The sequence below is a fragment of the Haliotis cracherodii genome, unplaced genomic scaffold (assembly GCF_022045235.1).
Source record: "Haliotis cracherodii isolate W230 unplaced genomic scaffold, xgHalCrac1.p SCAF_35, whole genome shotgun sequence".
NCBI lineage: Eukaryota > Metazoa > Mollusca > Gastropoda > Lepetellida > Haliotidae > Haliotis > Haliotis cracherodii.
Genome location: NW_027266292.1, coordinates 1476386 through 1491822, shown reverse-complemented (window position 1 = coordinate 1491822; position 15437 = coordinate 1476386). Strand labels below are relative to the sequence as shown.

At 39.3% G+C, this 15437-nt stretch overlaps 1 protein-coding gene across 1 annotated transcript in view; it reads left to right on the top strand.

Moving 5' to 3' along the window:
* The first annotated feature begins 289 nt into the window (after positions 1–289).
* LOC139477765 (uncharacterized) overlaps positions 290–15437 on the top strand; it is a 28909-nt gene continuing 13761 nt past the window's right edge. Inside the window, exons 1-5 of the mRNA XM_071260177.1 lie at positions 290–406; positions 7407–8205; positions 10702–10887; positions 13377–13709; positions 14732–14843. Of these exons, the coding sequence (XP_071116278.1) occupies positions 7462–8205; positions 10702–10887; positions 13377–13709; positions 14732–14843 (1375 nt within the window). The 5' untranslated portion in view covers positions 290–406; positions 7407–7461. The remainder of the gene's footprint in view (positions 407–7406; positions 8206–10701; positions 10888–13376; positions 13710–14731; positions 14844–15437) is intronic.

Below are 15437 nucleotides of genomic sequence, written 5' to 3'. Positions count from 1 at the left end.
CTAGGCGTTCTTGGTCAGTGCATTTCCTTTGACAGATTTAATGCCGCAGTTGTGCACTTATCTACTTCCAGTCTACTTTGATTTCACATTGAATAGTTGCTTTTATGAATATAAAATCTGAAACAACGACTAAAACACACATCCTTTGGCCTTACCAGAAACAGAGATCATTAACGCCTTATGTGAGTTCTCGCGTTCCTGGCAAATCGATCGAACGCAACATGATTTCTGTTTCTTCCGGATTCTAAGAGACCGGAAGTTTTCAAATACATCAACAGACGCAGCGAAAGCCAAATGTCAGCGCGAAAGGCTATTCCTCGTCGTTGGTATAACTTATGTATCCCCCGAGTTATGATGAATGAAGAATGGAGGAACAGAAACGATCTCAAGATATTCAACGACTGATGTAAGAGTAAGATTTTAAGGAGGAGGCCTATAAACACAAAAACAGCTGATATTAGGCGTATGCCAAACCCTGGCTCCAAAACCTTGGACCCGATCGGCAGATAATATCAATGAAAATTGTGATATTTTCAATAGCACTCGTTTCCGAGATATCTGTAAATAGTTTGTTATGTTGCAACCACGCCAATTCATAACATAGCTTCAAGCTGGCAACGTGAGTTCGATCCTCCACTCAATGCTAATTGAAATCCGAAAAAGTGCACCCGGTAACGTGCATTACTTCCAGTTTTCACCCTAACCCAAACACAGCCAACACAAACAATGAGGCAAGCGAGATCCACTGCGGGCTCCAATATTTGCTCTGTAGACTAACTTGCGCCCGGTAAACTGCAGTCTTGTCCAATTTGTTTACAATATGGCATCGACTCACGTTCTTGATGTTGTGGCCACACATGTAGGACAACTGGTAGACAAATCGTGGCACAGCTGTATGATGTGAACATGCCCTGTCGATCACGTCGGGCTTGGCCATTCAATGGTTTGATCATGAAGTTCCTGCTCATAAATATTCACTGTATCACCTTAATATTAACGATTATCTTTCCATAAGATTTGAATATTTTCTGTAAATCAGCATCATAAACAGAAAGACAATCTGCACTGTCGTTTTGTCTCTAATGCCTTGTTAAAATCGCCATGACATACAGTCGATAAAAATATGCAATGCTTGAACAATGAACTTCCATTGCAGACTAAACGTCTTAAGCCTATGACTGTATAATAAGGAAAAGTACATCTTTCTGACCAGTCTGATAAATTTCTTTTTCAAATAGGCTGTCTGATATTGTAACAGTTGCGTGTATGTGACATGGGTGCATAATAAAAAATTTGTCGTCATTCAAATGAAGTTCAACATGGCAGAAGGTTGAGAAGCGTGATAACCACTTTACTATTCTCACCATATTTCCGCAATCTGTAGCACTGTATAAAACATGAGTTACACAATGTTAAAGCGGAGATGATAAGAATGATGACAGTTATAATTTTGATTTTGTGCACTAAGTGTTTGACATCTTAATTCACAGTTGAAAAGGGACATTTTCACGGGACCATATATGGCCCCGTTGCACTAAGAGGGTGTGAAAAGTGAGAGACCATACATGATCCTGTGGTACCAAGAGGTTAAATTTGGTCAAAGAGTTAAGCTAATCCATACCCTACCTCAAAAATAACCACAAGGATTGTAAAGGGTTTTTTGATTGGGAAGTGGTGCCAAATTCTAAGGAGCGTCAAGGGTTGTTTGATCAGAAAGGAGTACCTAACCCCAATCATTGTTGTGAACGGTGTTTCTGCACTCGTATCAGGGCTAGAAAAAATTCTCAAATATAACTTGTCCTGCAGGGGGAGAAGATATTATTTTGAACTCATCCTTCGATGTTTAGGGTCAGTCGGGTAGCCTAGTGGTTAAAGTGTTTGCTTGTCACTCGCGAAGACCCGGGTTTGATTCCCGACATGGGTACAATGTGTAAAGCCCATTTCTGGTGTCCCCCGCCGTGATATGGCTGGAATATTGCTAAAAACGTCGTAAAACCATACTCACTCCTTCAATGTTTTCACTTGCCCTTATAAATTTTATAAAGTTTTATGTTCTCAGTTATTATTACCATTTGCAATTAACCTTAAAGTCAAAATTTGCAAATATATTCAGTTGTTTTGCATGGAATTGTGCTGACTGAAGTTAATTCATAACTTGTTCCCCTTGAAACTTAATGTTTCTTTTCAGAACTTACTGTTTAACCCAATCACCAATCAAGAATTTGGATCTGATAGGATATTTAAGGCAGACAGTACAAAATAATTCATAGTCCCTGCCATCCACATTCATATTCGCCAATTTGTTTACAACAAATATGGTAAATATAATTACATTCCTTTAAAAACTTCTGTATATTTTTTTAAGAGACAATTGCCAAGTGTTCCTTCATTTATGATATGAGTCGTGTACATCGTTATTATTTCTAAGAACGTGCGGGAGAAAAGCGGATTAGAAAATATTTTGTATACTGTACTTTGTTTCTAACCTGCACACTTTTTCAAAACAAATACCCAGCTGTCTTGAGAGGGGTTCGCATTATAAATACACGTCATCATAATATGTGATGTATATTTTCCCGACGCAAAGACATTACCATGAGCACGTCACATCGGAAATACCACGTCAAGAAATCCGTACTGAAGTACGCAAATTCATTGTGTAATTACACTGTCTAGTTATAAATTTGTTAACTATATATCTGGGTTTATGTTTGTAACCTATTTCATTAATTGTATTAAAAATTTCATTCCCTTTTATTTACATTAATTTCTGCGAAATCGTTTGTGAAGTGATCGGTAGATTGCATAACTCACTGTTAATTACAGCAATCACAGACAGATTACCGCTATTGATGCCTTGAAACGAACTTTGTTTGACAGAGAATGTGTTCAAAGTCCCATTTGTTGTAGTTCGACTATAATATGTCAACATAAAGTTCTCTCGATCGGAAGGGCGGGAGCCTGGACAGTAACTGGTCAAATTGTATCTGTCAATAGCCATCAGTCGTATAAACCTGGGGGACCAGGTTATTATTGAGTACTTTATAACCAAATGACCGGTTGATTGAGAAAAAAAGTGTGTACAGCTGATTTATGTTTCTGGCTTAGAGTAAATACATAGTAATCTTAATCTATGCATATTAAACAATGCCTAGCAGAACAGGAAATACAGTTTAAATGGTAAATAATACTGTCTTTTGATGTTTGATTTCAAATTTGTATTGACCAAGTTTGTTATCAGCGGCTTGTTTGCTTGCATGAATTCGCTGGAGTGTTACGATGTTATTTTTGTGTGCATAATAGTTAATACTCGAATACTTTTTTCCAAAGTACTGAATCAAAATGCTTGCATTGGTACTATACTCAAGAAAATACAGTATTTAATTGAATTTGATTAGAGATGATTTTATATGACTGAAATATGTACAAGCCCTGTGTATGTCAGATAACATCGGATTAATCATCTGGTGTTGTTCGGATGTTTTCTGGTGTGTTTTATAATTATTTTTATTTATTAGCCTGCAGTCAGTATTTTCAACAACATGGAGCTTTTGTTCACAATCAATTAGGCACTCCATCTTAATCAAAGGGGCTGTGGGGTTGCCTAGTGGTTAAAGCGTTCGCTCGTCACACCAAAGACCCGGGTTCGATTCCCGACATGGGTACAATGTGTGAAGCCCATTTCTGGTGTCCCCCGCCGTGATATGGCTGGAATATTGCTAAAAGCGGCGTAAAAACATACTCACTCACTCACTATCCTTCTTCCGATGATGGGTCGTCTGCCACTACCTCACCCGATCAGCAACGTGTTGCACAGTATTGTTTGTGTTGATATTAGTTCTCCAATGGTTGTTTCTTTTTATGGTGTATCTTGGGTCTTCTATGCAGCCATGGTCTCTCTGGCTAAAGTGTAGCTTGCCATACACATGCTCACAGGTATATTATTTATCAACAGTAATATACCAGATATTCTGGTGTGACAGCTCATGCTGATTACAAGCGTGCTATATTGATAAGTGTGCTTCATACTTGTGATGTAATTAATCATTCACTTAGGTAATATGTTAATCACTGGTGAAACTTTGAAGTAGCATTGATAAGTAAACAGCATGGATACGATTGCCATAAATCTGAATAGTTTTATCTATTATACAGTGTTTTTCATCTGTAACATAACATTTTTTTAAGATATGGTTACACTTTGATTTCAATATCATCACATATTTATCATCACAAACATAAAAGGTGAGTTATTCGGTATTATTGCAGATGCACACCTTATGGGCTAGAAGGGCTAGAAGGGTGAGGTGAAATTAAGCTGAAAGGGTGAGGTGAGGTGCAATGGGCTTTAAAGGGTGAGGTGAAATGGGGCCAGAAGGGTGAGGTGAGATGGGGCAAGAAGGGTGAGGTGGGAAGTGCAATGGGCTTTGAAGGGTGAGGTGCAAAGGGGATACAAGGGTGAGGTGGGGTGAGGTGAAATGGGGTTGATCATTACGTTTATTTCACTTTCATAGCAACATGCATGCACCTGGGTGTGGTTGCTTGTACGAGCAACTATTCCGTACTCTTGAACTATTCCGGACACATATTAGTTTTATCATGCTACCACACTGCAACCATGCACCGTTTCACATGGATGGCCCACTCAGACACAGTTCACTGACTCCGAGCCAACCAGTCCTCTTTTTAATCCCATAATGCCAAGCACCAGGCAGGGTAAGAACAAGTACCATCTTTGAATGTCTCTTAGTATGAGACAGCTGGGTGATATATAACCACCAATCACTCCTCCCCAGCATCCCGGCCACACAAGTCCATATATCACAGTTCCTATCCTGTCACAAAGCAGCACAGGGATATCTCTTGTATCTCTCTAGGTTAAGTCATGATGGTATTCTATTTGATTATATCATCAAACAATTATCAAATTCCCCATGATAATGATCATGACACCTGCTGGCTAATCAATTAGTTGTCCATTTCAATAACGACATCCAACTGTCACCTGTCTCAGATTATGAATTAAACCAGGTTGCAGTATTGTCAACTTCCTATCAAACACTGATAACAAAAGCCAGGTAAGAAATTTCACAGGTAGGCAGTTGCTGATTTAACAGTCATACCCACGTGATGATTACAAGTGACTGGGCCACGACAACCCCCCCCCCCCCCCCCCCCCACACACACACACACAGTTTGCCTGGTCTGACAGCTGGTGGGGAAAGTTGTCTCCTTGCCCTTGTCAGGTTAACACTGCTGTGGATATATGCTAAGAAGTTCCAGGTAAATCCCAAATTCATGTATTCATTTCTGAAGGAATGACTAAAATGTATTCACTTATGCTGTCAATCTTACTGCTATTGATTATGTCAATGACGTTAAATTCATCTATGTCTTAATCTGATTTCATTAAGACTTACATTTCAAGACAAAAACTATATTTCTTTTTCAATACAAACTATAATCACTGTTGATGTTTGTACTTAATTAACAGCCTTTAGGACTGGGGGCTGTAGTTTTACCAGCCTTCAACACCCAAGGTATTAATGTCAATGTGTTGTTTTAACAGTGTTCAACACCCAATGTGTCATATGGGACATTGATTAGTGAACAGCATGATTGACAGCCAGAGAGGTTATATAATGTTTATAGCACTTGACATATTCATCACACATCAGACATGCCTACATACCGCAGTGGAGGCAAGTATTTTCAAAATTTAACAACGTTTCAAACTTTAGGGTGTAGAAAAAGTGTATAACAACCTATTTAGTACTTTCTAAACTGAAAACATAGTATTTTAAATAATACATGTCATTGTTCACGATTTCTAAGATGTCAAGACTTTGTATTATTTCAATAGCAATTCTATATTATCGTGATACAGGTTATAACTTCCATTATTCTATACTTTGACATGTACATAGTTTGTCATATCCATAATATTGGCATCTCTTTAGTTTAATGTTATACAGCTACCATGTAAGTACCTACAGGTCAGCTTTGTCTTACCTAAGGTTGTACAAGAGCAAGAATACTTTAGGGAAGCATCGGACACTGGCTCAGAAGATAGTGCATGTTTGAGAAACCTTAGGGGTACTGATTAGGAGGATTTTCGTAATCTCCCATTTGTCAGGAACACTGAACAGGCTCTTAGCACCATCTCCATTGCCGTTCAAGTTTCTGGTACTCAAACTGCAGGCTCTTGTTCTCCAATCATGGTGAGGCAACATGCTTCAGGGCAAGCTGCACCATCCAAAGTAAGTCTCCTCAGGAAGCACTCTCCTACCCAGAGTTCCTTTTGGCCGACAGCCAGCCAGCATAGTACCTCTGCCACAGGCCAGCGCCATGTGACGATTCGTCACATCTTTCACAGTCCATTCAAGATATTGCATATGCTTTTCATCCGTTTCATGTTCGACAAGTCTACACATTTTCATAAACAAATGTCAAAGAATGGTTATCTTTCATTGAGAAAGTATGCAAATACGTAAAAATCTACTTGTTTTTGCGTAGTTATCCTATGTTTACATTGGTTGTACGGCTCCACGTGCTGTCATCGAAGCCTAACGGAGAGCTAGCGACACGGTCACTTTCATGCATAAATATATATTGTCATGCAACTCACTGTCGCAGTTGTAGTAGCATATCTATATAGTTATGCAAAACAATATGTAAAGCGCCCCCAAATACTTGCATTAGTCCGTTCTATACTGATTTCTGAAAAAGCGCGTTTGTTTACAAATAAGAGAAAAGTCCGGTCACGTGATATGCAAATTAGCCTGTGGCAGTGGTGTTATGCTGAGTCACCACTGCGACGGAGTGTGCTCAGGAAGGGAAAGTTTCCCGACCTCAGAGACAGTGTGCTCCGGTCACTGAAAGTACCTTGAGAAAGTTGTTATGTTAATGTTAAAGCTAAGGGACATGAAATGGGATGAATAACATCGCATGCAAGATATTTGCACTTATATGAGCGACGTGCATGCAGATGTTTGTGGCTTCTTGTACTGGTCCGGACCGCTGTTCAGCATGAATACCCCACTCACACAGTATGCTGACTCTGGGTCTGTCCTTGTTTCATCCACTCACACCCAAGCGCCAGGCAAGGTAACAACAAGTAACATCTTTCAATGTCTTTTGGTGTGATGCGGCAAGGAATTGAACCACCAACATTTCACTCTCTCGGTAGATGCTCTGTTAATGTTAAGCACGAAGATAAAGGGTACATAAGACATTTTCCTTCCGTTTGAGACAAAATATTCAAGTAAGACATACATACTATCCAATGCAGGACTTAGGTAATGCTCAGAACATAGAGAAAGGGTTTCTTAATTCCTGGACAAATTCCTGGTTCCAGGGTTTCTATTTTATTTATGTCAAGTACATGTTTCATTTTTTTATTTCAGACAATTTGGTCAAGTATGGCCATGTAGTGCATGAACCTCACACTAGCAATCCAACATGGGGATCCGGGGACTGTTATCATACTGTCGAGAACATATTCCAACATGTGCTGACACCATTGACCTGGTCCAGGTGGCACGTCAGAGGGATGGAATCTTGATTCTTGTTGACTTCTTCTCCTTCGAACACCTCATCCTGGAACACTTCTGGCGTGGTCTCTCGGACATGCGTCACAACCCCTACCTCAAGTTTGATGGGGGTGAATACAAAACTCTTGACTCCTACCTGTCAAAGTTTGTAAATGATTTGAAAAGTTTAGGAATAGGGCTTGTGTTCTATGTTGATGGTGCTAAGGGAAGTTCATATGAAGGGACAAAGCAGAAGCTTGAAACATGGCAGAATCGGCATATGAAGGAAGTTCAGAAACTGAGAGAGATAACGGATATGTGTCGGGGGGCGTTTCCTATTGAACATCTACACCATGAGGTGCGCATGAGGCCAGTGCTGCTGGAGATCCAGTTTCAGAATACCCTGAAAGCTTGTGGATGTACAGTACATCAACTGCCTTCAGGGGAGGCAGATTACGTCATTGCACAAGAATTACAGACAAATCAAAAGGCCCTGGCTGTTCTGAGTAATGATACAGACTTCTTAGTGTTTCGGAACGGTGCAATGATTTCGAATGAGATGTTCGATATACATGGTGACCTTCAACTTGGGAGACCGATCTTGCTGCCAGAAAAACCTCTCAGACTTGTATGTCATGTCTTAAAGGCAGAAAAAGTAGCTTGGAGCCTTGGGGTGAGTGATTAGTAATTGCTATTAAAGCAAATTGTCAGTACATGGATACGCCTTCTTTAAACCAATTCAGACTCTGTAATCAATTTATTTATGATGGTAACTATGGTAACAGAAAATTTTGCAAACTGTGCATGGGTGTACTTGTTTTAAACACCAAAATTGTTTATGAACTTTTGAATATTTTTATGATATAATTTTAGAGGTATTTCAGCAATACTTTTTTGCATTCAGTTAAGGATTGACTGGACAATGAATATGATACATGACGATACACGTGAGCAGAAAGGGAATTCCCTCGACTGTGATATTGTGATTCCCCGACATTCCGTAGAAATAAAAGTAGTCCGCCTCGGTGGACGTGGCTTAATTTTTTTACATTCATTGGGAAATGAATGCAATAACACTTGACCAATTTAGCTAATCAGAATGCAGGAATTTCAATAAACACAACAAAAATTTGATTATTACAATAAAAACAAACTGTCAGTATGAAACTTTAGCCATGAGCCTGAAACCAGAATCTGGTAAAATTCAGTTTATTCTAGTAAGCGCAGGTGTAAACTGACCACATAATAATAACTCGACTAAAAATGATGCTTGTGGCCAAGTTTGGGCTAGTGGTCACAAAAGTCTTTGGTGTAGACCGAAATGTTGTAGCCTTTTCTCTTGAATGGCACCATTGTCATTGAAATGCAAGTCATGACAACATCAGCTGTGTTAATATAGTTAACAATGTTGCATTAAACAAATTATTGTCTTAACATAAATTGAGAAACTGTTTATGTGTCACAGGAACAACAAAGTTCTGGGCTGATGTTTTATTGATGATGAAGAGTCCTGTAATTATAACAAAATGACATGTTACATGGCTTGGTGGTCCGGCATGGTGTGTCTTTACACTGACCATGTAGTTGTTTTTAACTACTATATTATTGGGGGCGGTCGGGTAGCCTAGTGGTTAAAGCGTTCGCTCGTCACACCGAAGACCTGGGTTTGATTCCCGACATGGGTACAATGTGTGAAGCCTATTTCTGGTGTCCACCGCCGTGATATTGCTGGAATATTGCTAAAAGCGGCGTAAAACCATACTCACTCACTCACTACTATATTATTGATATTTATTTCAATAATTAAACAGTTATCTACTATATTATTGAATTCATTTCAATGAATAAACAGTTATCTGGACTTATATAATTCACACATGAAGAATTAACCTATTTCAATTTAGATAAAAAAAAAGATTAAAAGAGCATTCACGCAACTCATTCAACATACCTGTAATTATAACAAAATGACATGTTATGTGGCTTGGTGGTCCGGCATGGTTGTGTGCTGGGTTCCTAACACTTGCAGTCTTTATAGAGGACAGTCATGTGATCTGCCTCTATATCATTTGCAGGGACTGCATGTGCCAGGGCCCAGAATGTACCTCACAGACCACAGTTAAGGTGGGCTGTTCAAGCCAATATTAGATAGATATGGAAAAAAGTTGGTGACATAATTGATTAACAGATTAGTAAAACTTAACCTGCGACATATGTCCAATTTGTAAAGTGTTTGAAATAAGTTTGAAACCCAGCAAGACAGTTGGGCAGGTGACCCATAAGTGTTGCCTGCCCATCTTCAAAGTTACCTGCTCGCATTCGTTATAAATATTGAAAAATCGCAAAAAATATAGGCAAACTGCATCTTCATTCAGTTGAAATAATTACAAATGATTACTTGAGAATCTACAAGGAGTTATAATCTTGATAATAAAACTGAATACATAACTAAGTAGTCTTACAATTATCTGCCAGACAGTCAGGGCAGGTGAAGGAAAATGTCATGCATCCCAACAGAAAAGTTACCAGTCACGGGCCGGCAGCAGGCAGATATTTCGGACAATGCTCTGGAGCCAAATGTTGGCCTTTTTAAATGCTTAGATAATAGTAGAGAAATCCATGTTTGTTTGTTTGTTTCTCAACTAAACGGCTTACGACAGTGTGACGATCCCCCAAATTCCGACCAATGGCATTACAGGACATTCCTGCTTTATGCATGCTGATGATTCGCCAACTTGTAGCGTTTGACATTCACCTTCGTGCCATGGTCACACAATGTCATGGAATAACTGTTTAAAACCGAGCTTAAGAAAGCAATTGTAACGTTTGGATATACTGCTTTTGGAGATACTCGAGGGTAGCATGCTGCACGTGCATACCATGCATGGCACGTGAGGTTTCGTCACGCATGACTGATTACATCATCTCAAGAAAATATCATTCTTACCATAAAGATATCTTTCTTAACTGTTACATATATTGGGACCAAACAATAATGACCTATATTAGGGTGTGCTTAACTTTTTTCTTTGTGTATATATTGACAGGTACCTTACTGGATTTGTTTTGTTTATTCTGTGTATTGTGGAAGACATTGACCCTTGGTTCATGTTGTAATTACATTTTGTTATCATTCCATCGTGTCTGACCTTGTTGTGTGTATGCTCAGTTGACGGAACACAGGCAGACCGTGGAGCTGAGCATCGTGGCAGGCAATGACTTCACTGGACCGTTCATGAGGAGTGGACTGAATCATTCGCTTGGCATCGAAGGATATCGCACTATTGAGAAGCTGGCCTCATGGGTGAAGAACTACAGGAGTGTGGAAAACCATCCCGCAATCCTCAACCGTATGGTATGTTAAGCACCATGAATCAAATGTTGAACAAAATTAATCACATGTTGGAAACCATGAATCATGTCTATTTGAAGTCATGTTTCACATATGGTATGTTGGAAGTCGTGTATCATATTTGGTGGTGGTGTAATGATACACCAATTCAGTATGATATGATCCTCATGATACAATACATTGATATGCCCCCCAAATATCCCGATACATACGATACATTACATTACAGGTTATTTTGGTGAATAAATGTGAATAATAACAGAATCTAAATGATAAATCATATTTCTTGTTTGGCTATAAATGGCATAACATTCACAGCGCCCTCTAGCCAATATGTTTCTGCCCTACAATATCCCACCTTCGATCTCTGAAATTTATAAACAAATGATGCAGGGTTATGATTCACCTGCAAAAGGAAAGAATATCAACTTATGAAATATAAGCACTGTATCATAATACGAATCGTATCTCACCCATATTGTCGGGATATGTATTATAATTATCTCCACCCCACTGTTTGAAATCATGAATCAAATATGGTATGTTGGAAATCATCTCTCATACATGGTATGTTGGAAGTTCTAAATCAGATGCTATTGGGTCCATGATAGCATGTTGGAAACCACCATGTATGGTATGTTGATGATCATGAATCATGTGGTATGTTGACAATCATGAATCATGTGGTATGTTGACAATCATGAATCATGTGGTATGTTGACGATCATGAATCATGTGGTATGTTGACGATCATGAATCATGTGGTATGTTGACAATCGTGAATCATGTGGTATGTTGACGATCATGAATCATGTGGTATGTTGACGATCGTGAATCATGTGGTATGTTGACAATCGTGAATCATGTGGTATGTTGATGATCGTGAATCATGTGGTATGTTGACGATCTTGAATCATGTGGTATGTTGACGATCGTGAATCATGTGGTATGTTGACAATCGTGAATCATGTGGTATGTTGACAATCGTGAATCATGTGGTATGTTGACAATTGTGAATCAGTATGGGCCAACTGCTTATTGACAACTATTTTCATGCGACATTCTGAACATTGTTAAAAAAAAGTGAGGAAAATTAATTTTTTTAGAATCCGTCAAAATATTCTGAACAATAAATAAGAAGAGAAACAAACAGAATTTAGTTTTTTTATTTTGTTAAACTCTTTGCTTACCAAGTCACACTAATGATGAATACATAGGAAACATCTGAGTGATAATACCATATTTTCAGAGGTTTAATGCACACTTCTCAACGGTTTAGAGTGGCGTGTGCATGGTCAATGCAGACAATGAGTTTTGATTTTTGTCCCCATATCAAAGAAGAGACAATTATCACCACCATGTAACACCAAAAATAGCTTGTCAACAAGTCTGAATACGCATCTTAATCCTGTTGTTTCGCAATCTGAGAAGTATTTGTTGTTTATTTACCTTGATGGTTGTTCTAATTTGTTACTGTTATTCAAAATTTAATTCAAGATATTTAACATTAATTTTGGTGAGATCATCTGTGAAAAAGTCTGCAGATCGTACCAACGTAAGTCATCAGAACTCATAATTGTTTATATCTGCCTTTTCTCAGTATTGTTTTCATGTTTCAACTTTGCATAACTATGCACCATTTAAACAAAGGCTTCGGCTGTCGGCACATGACTAATGCCTTTCCCAAGATTAGATTACACAGGATTATCAAGGATGATTTAAGACAGGTCCAAGTGTCTTTAAATGACCCCCTATAGTATTTTTATCCAGTGACTACAAAATCTGTTAACAATAGTGGCAAATGATTTGACAAGGACGACAGTGACAATTCTTTATTACCATAAACATGGAATTCTTCATACAAGTGCTAACAGTACACATTGAATTGGACATACACACCATAGAAGAAAATGTCCATTAAAAGACAAATGTTAGTTGAGCTAAAATATGTCGAAGCTCTGCATGTTTTAAAACATGGTGAAAAGGTATCGTTGACCAGAAGGTAGGTCTGGTGAAGTTACAACTTTATGTGATAAGTTTGGAAAATGATTTTCATTTAAAATGGAAAGATTGTTGAAAAGTACTCCGGCAAGTTTGCTTGCCAATATATTTTAAGACCTGATTTATTGGTGAGTGACAGAGCTCAACACCAACAAATGCATGTTGTCGCGGAGCAGAGTCACCTATATCTTTGTTAGCCACGGGACCCATGAAGATCCGAGGTAGAATAGGTCTTCAGCAACCCATGCTTGCCATAAAAGGCGACTATGCTTGTTGTAAAAGGCTACGAACGGGATCGGGTGGTCAGGCTAGCTGACTTGGTTGATGCAAGTCATCGATCCCAATAGTGTGGATCGATGCTCATGATATGAATCACTAGATTGTCTGGTCCAGACTCGATTATTTACAGACTGCCGTCATATAGCTGGAATATTCCAGAGTGCGGCATAAAACAACAAACCAACCAAAACCAACCAATGTTGCTTTTTCAGCAACGAGATCATCACTTCGCAGCTGCTGTGACCCACACACGCAACTTCTACATGCTGACTTGCCCCGCGGAAGACAAGAGTGCACGGGGGTTCATCCACAACCTGCTGTGGGAGGGGATACAGGACGGCACCTTCTCCCCGCACGTCCTTGGGCTCCATAATGGCTTCTATTGGCGCCGCATGCTTGTTGAAGAGTCAGCTCACGGACACCCATCCTCTGAAGTGGCTTTAGTTGGTCTGAGGACGTACATCTATAGGATGGTTCTACCAAGACACAATTATCAGGTCACAGAATACGGTAGATCAGATCACAGGGACTATGAATATGTGAGGGTAGGTTATTGATAAGGTAGCTTGTTGTCTGAGGTGCCACATTTCATTGTGCAGAGTCGCATCCCACTGGATGCCAGAAACCAAATATGGTGGATTTGAATCCCAGATATTCCCTGATTTTTTTCTGAGGGGTGTCAGCACCATACCCCTGCTATGGCATTCGCCAGAGTGGTCACTGACAAAGACCTGCATCACTTTTGTCTATCCCACAAGCTGACACGCCATGACACATGTTCAACAAGAATTGAAAAGGATTGGCAGTCAGTTTTGATACAACCGCTTGCTAAATCTTACCTTGATTGTAACTATGTAACCAAAAACTCAGTTATGTCTTGATGTTTATCGCTCGTAAAATCTATATTCCTTAAAAGCGCCCTTTATGATTTTTGTCATAACTGTGAATAATATTCCGTCTGTTTTCACTTTATTTGCACACATGCAGTTATCTTCTTAAATTAAAAAACGTGATATTTTGTGATTCCATTTCAAGTGACGAGGACTATTAACATCCAGGGCCAGCCAATTGTCCAATACACAAGCTGAAATATATTGTGCCTGTACATTAACGGACAAGAAGCCTTCGACTTTGGACAATTAAATTTTTGACAGATCACTTTCCCCATAATTTTTGTTATTTCCACACTCCTGGTATTTAATGTTGAGGCAAAAGTAAATGATGAGTGGGCGACATCTTGTGAGTAGTGATATTTACTTTCTTTCCCTATCCTGGGGGCACGGGTAGCCCAGTTGTCTAAGGCGCCGCGATTCGCTGTGCAGAGTTGCGTCCCTTGGGCATGCCAGAAACCTATGATTGTGGGTTTGAATCCCGGTTCGCCCCGATTATGTTTTCTAGGTTTGTCAGCACCATACCCGTGCTCGTGGGTTTCACCAAAGTTGTAAACGTCTGAGACCTGCATCACTTCGGGCTTTCCTCCCACATAAGCTGACCCCCTGTCATAACTGGAATACTATGAAAAGCGGCGTAAAACCCAACTCACTCACTCACTTTCCCTATCCTTCAGATCAATGCAACAGAAGACAGGATGATTCCTTCAATCAACAATGTAAAACCTCAGGAAATATTCAAGAATCTGAAGCACTTTGATCGCATTATGTCCCATCAGGAACCTCAGGGTGAGTAAGGTGTCGTGATGATGCTGAAACATTAGGACATCACAAAGGAGTTAGAAGGAACAGAATCAGAAGTATTTTTTCTATGAACTACATGAAATGATTACATGATAATGGGACATGACGTCAACCGTTATCAAGTTTTGTTTGTAAATATATAACAGCTTAAATAATAGTTATAATATAAGGGTACAGTCGTGCCCCGCTTATACGGACTTCAGATATCCGGAAACCTCGGTTCCCGGACGATTTTCATTCAAAACGAAATAATTACTATACAAATTTACCCGTATATCCGGAAATTCAGTTTCCGGAACCGGACGGTCATTTTCATACACAAAACACTGAAATGCACTCAAAATTGTCTCACTTATCCGGACAATACACTTCCGCTGGTGGAAATCCTTTGATTCGTGAGAAGTCAATTAACCAAGTGACACTGAGTTACGTTTGAGACGAGCTTGTTTATTGTACATGTAATCCCCTTCGATAAATATGGCGTCTGTGGAGGTCAGAGGTCAAAGTTGACCTTGATTACGTATTACGAGAACATTAAGAGGAATTGTTTTATATCTAGGGATTAAGATTACCTTGTGT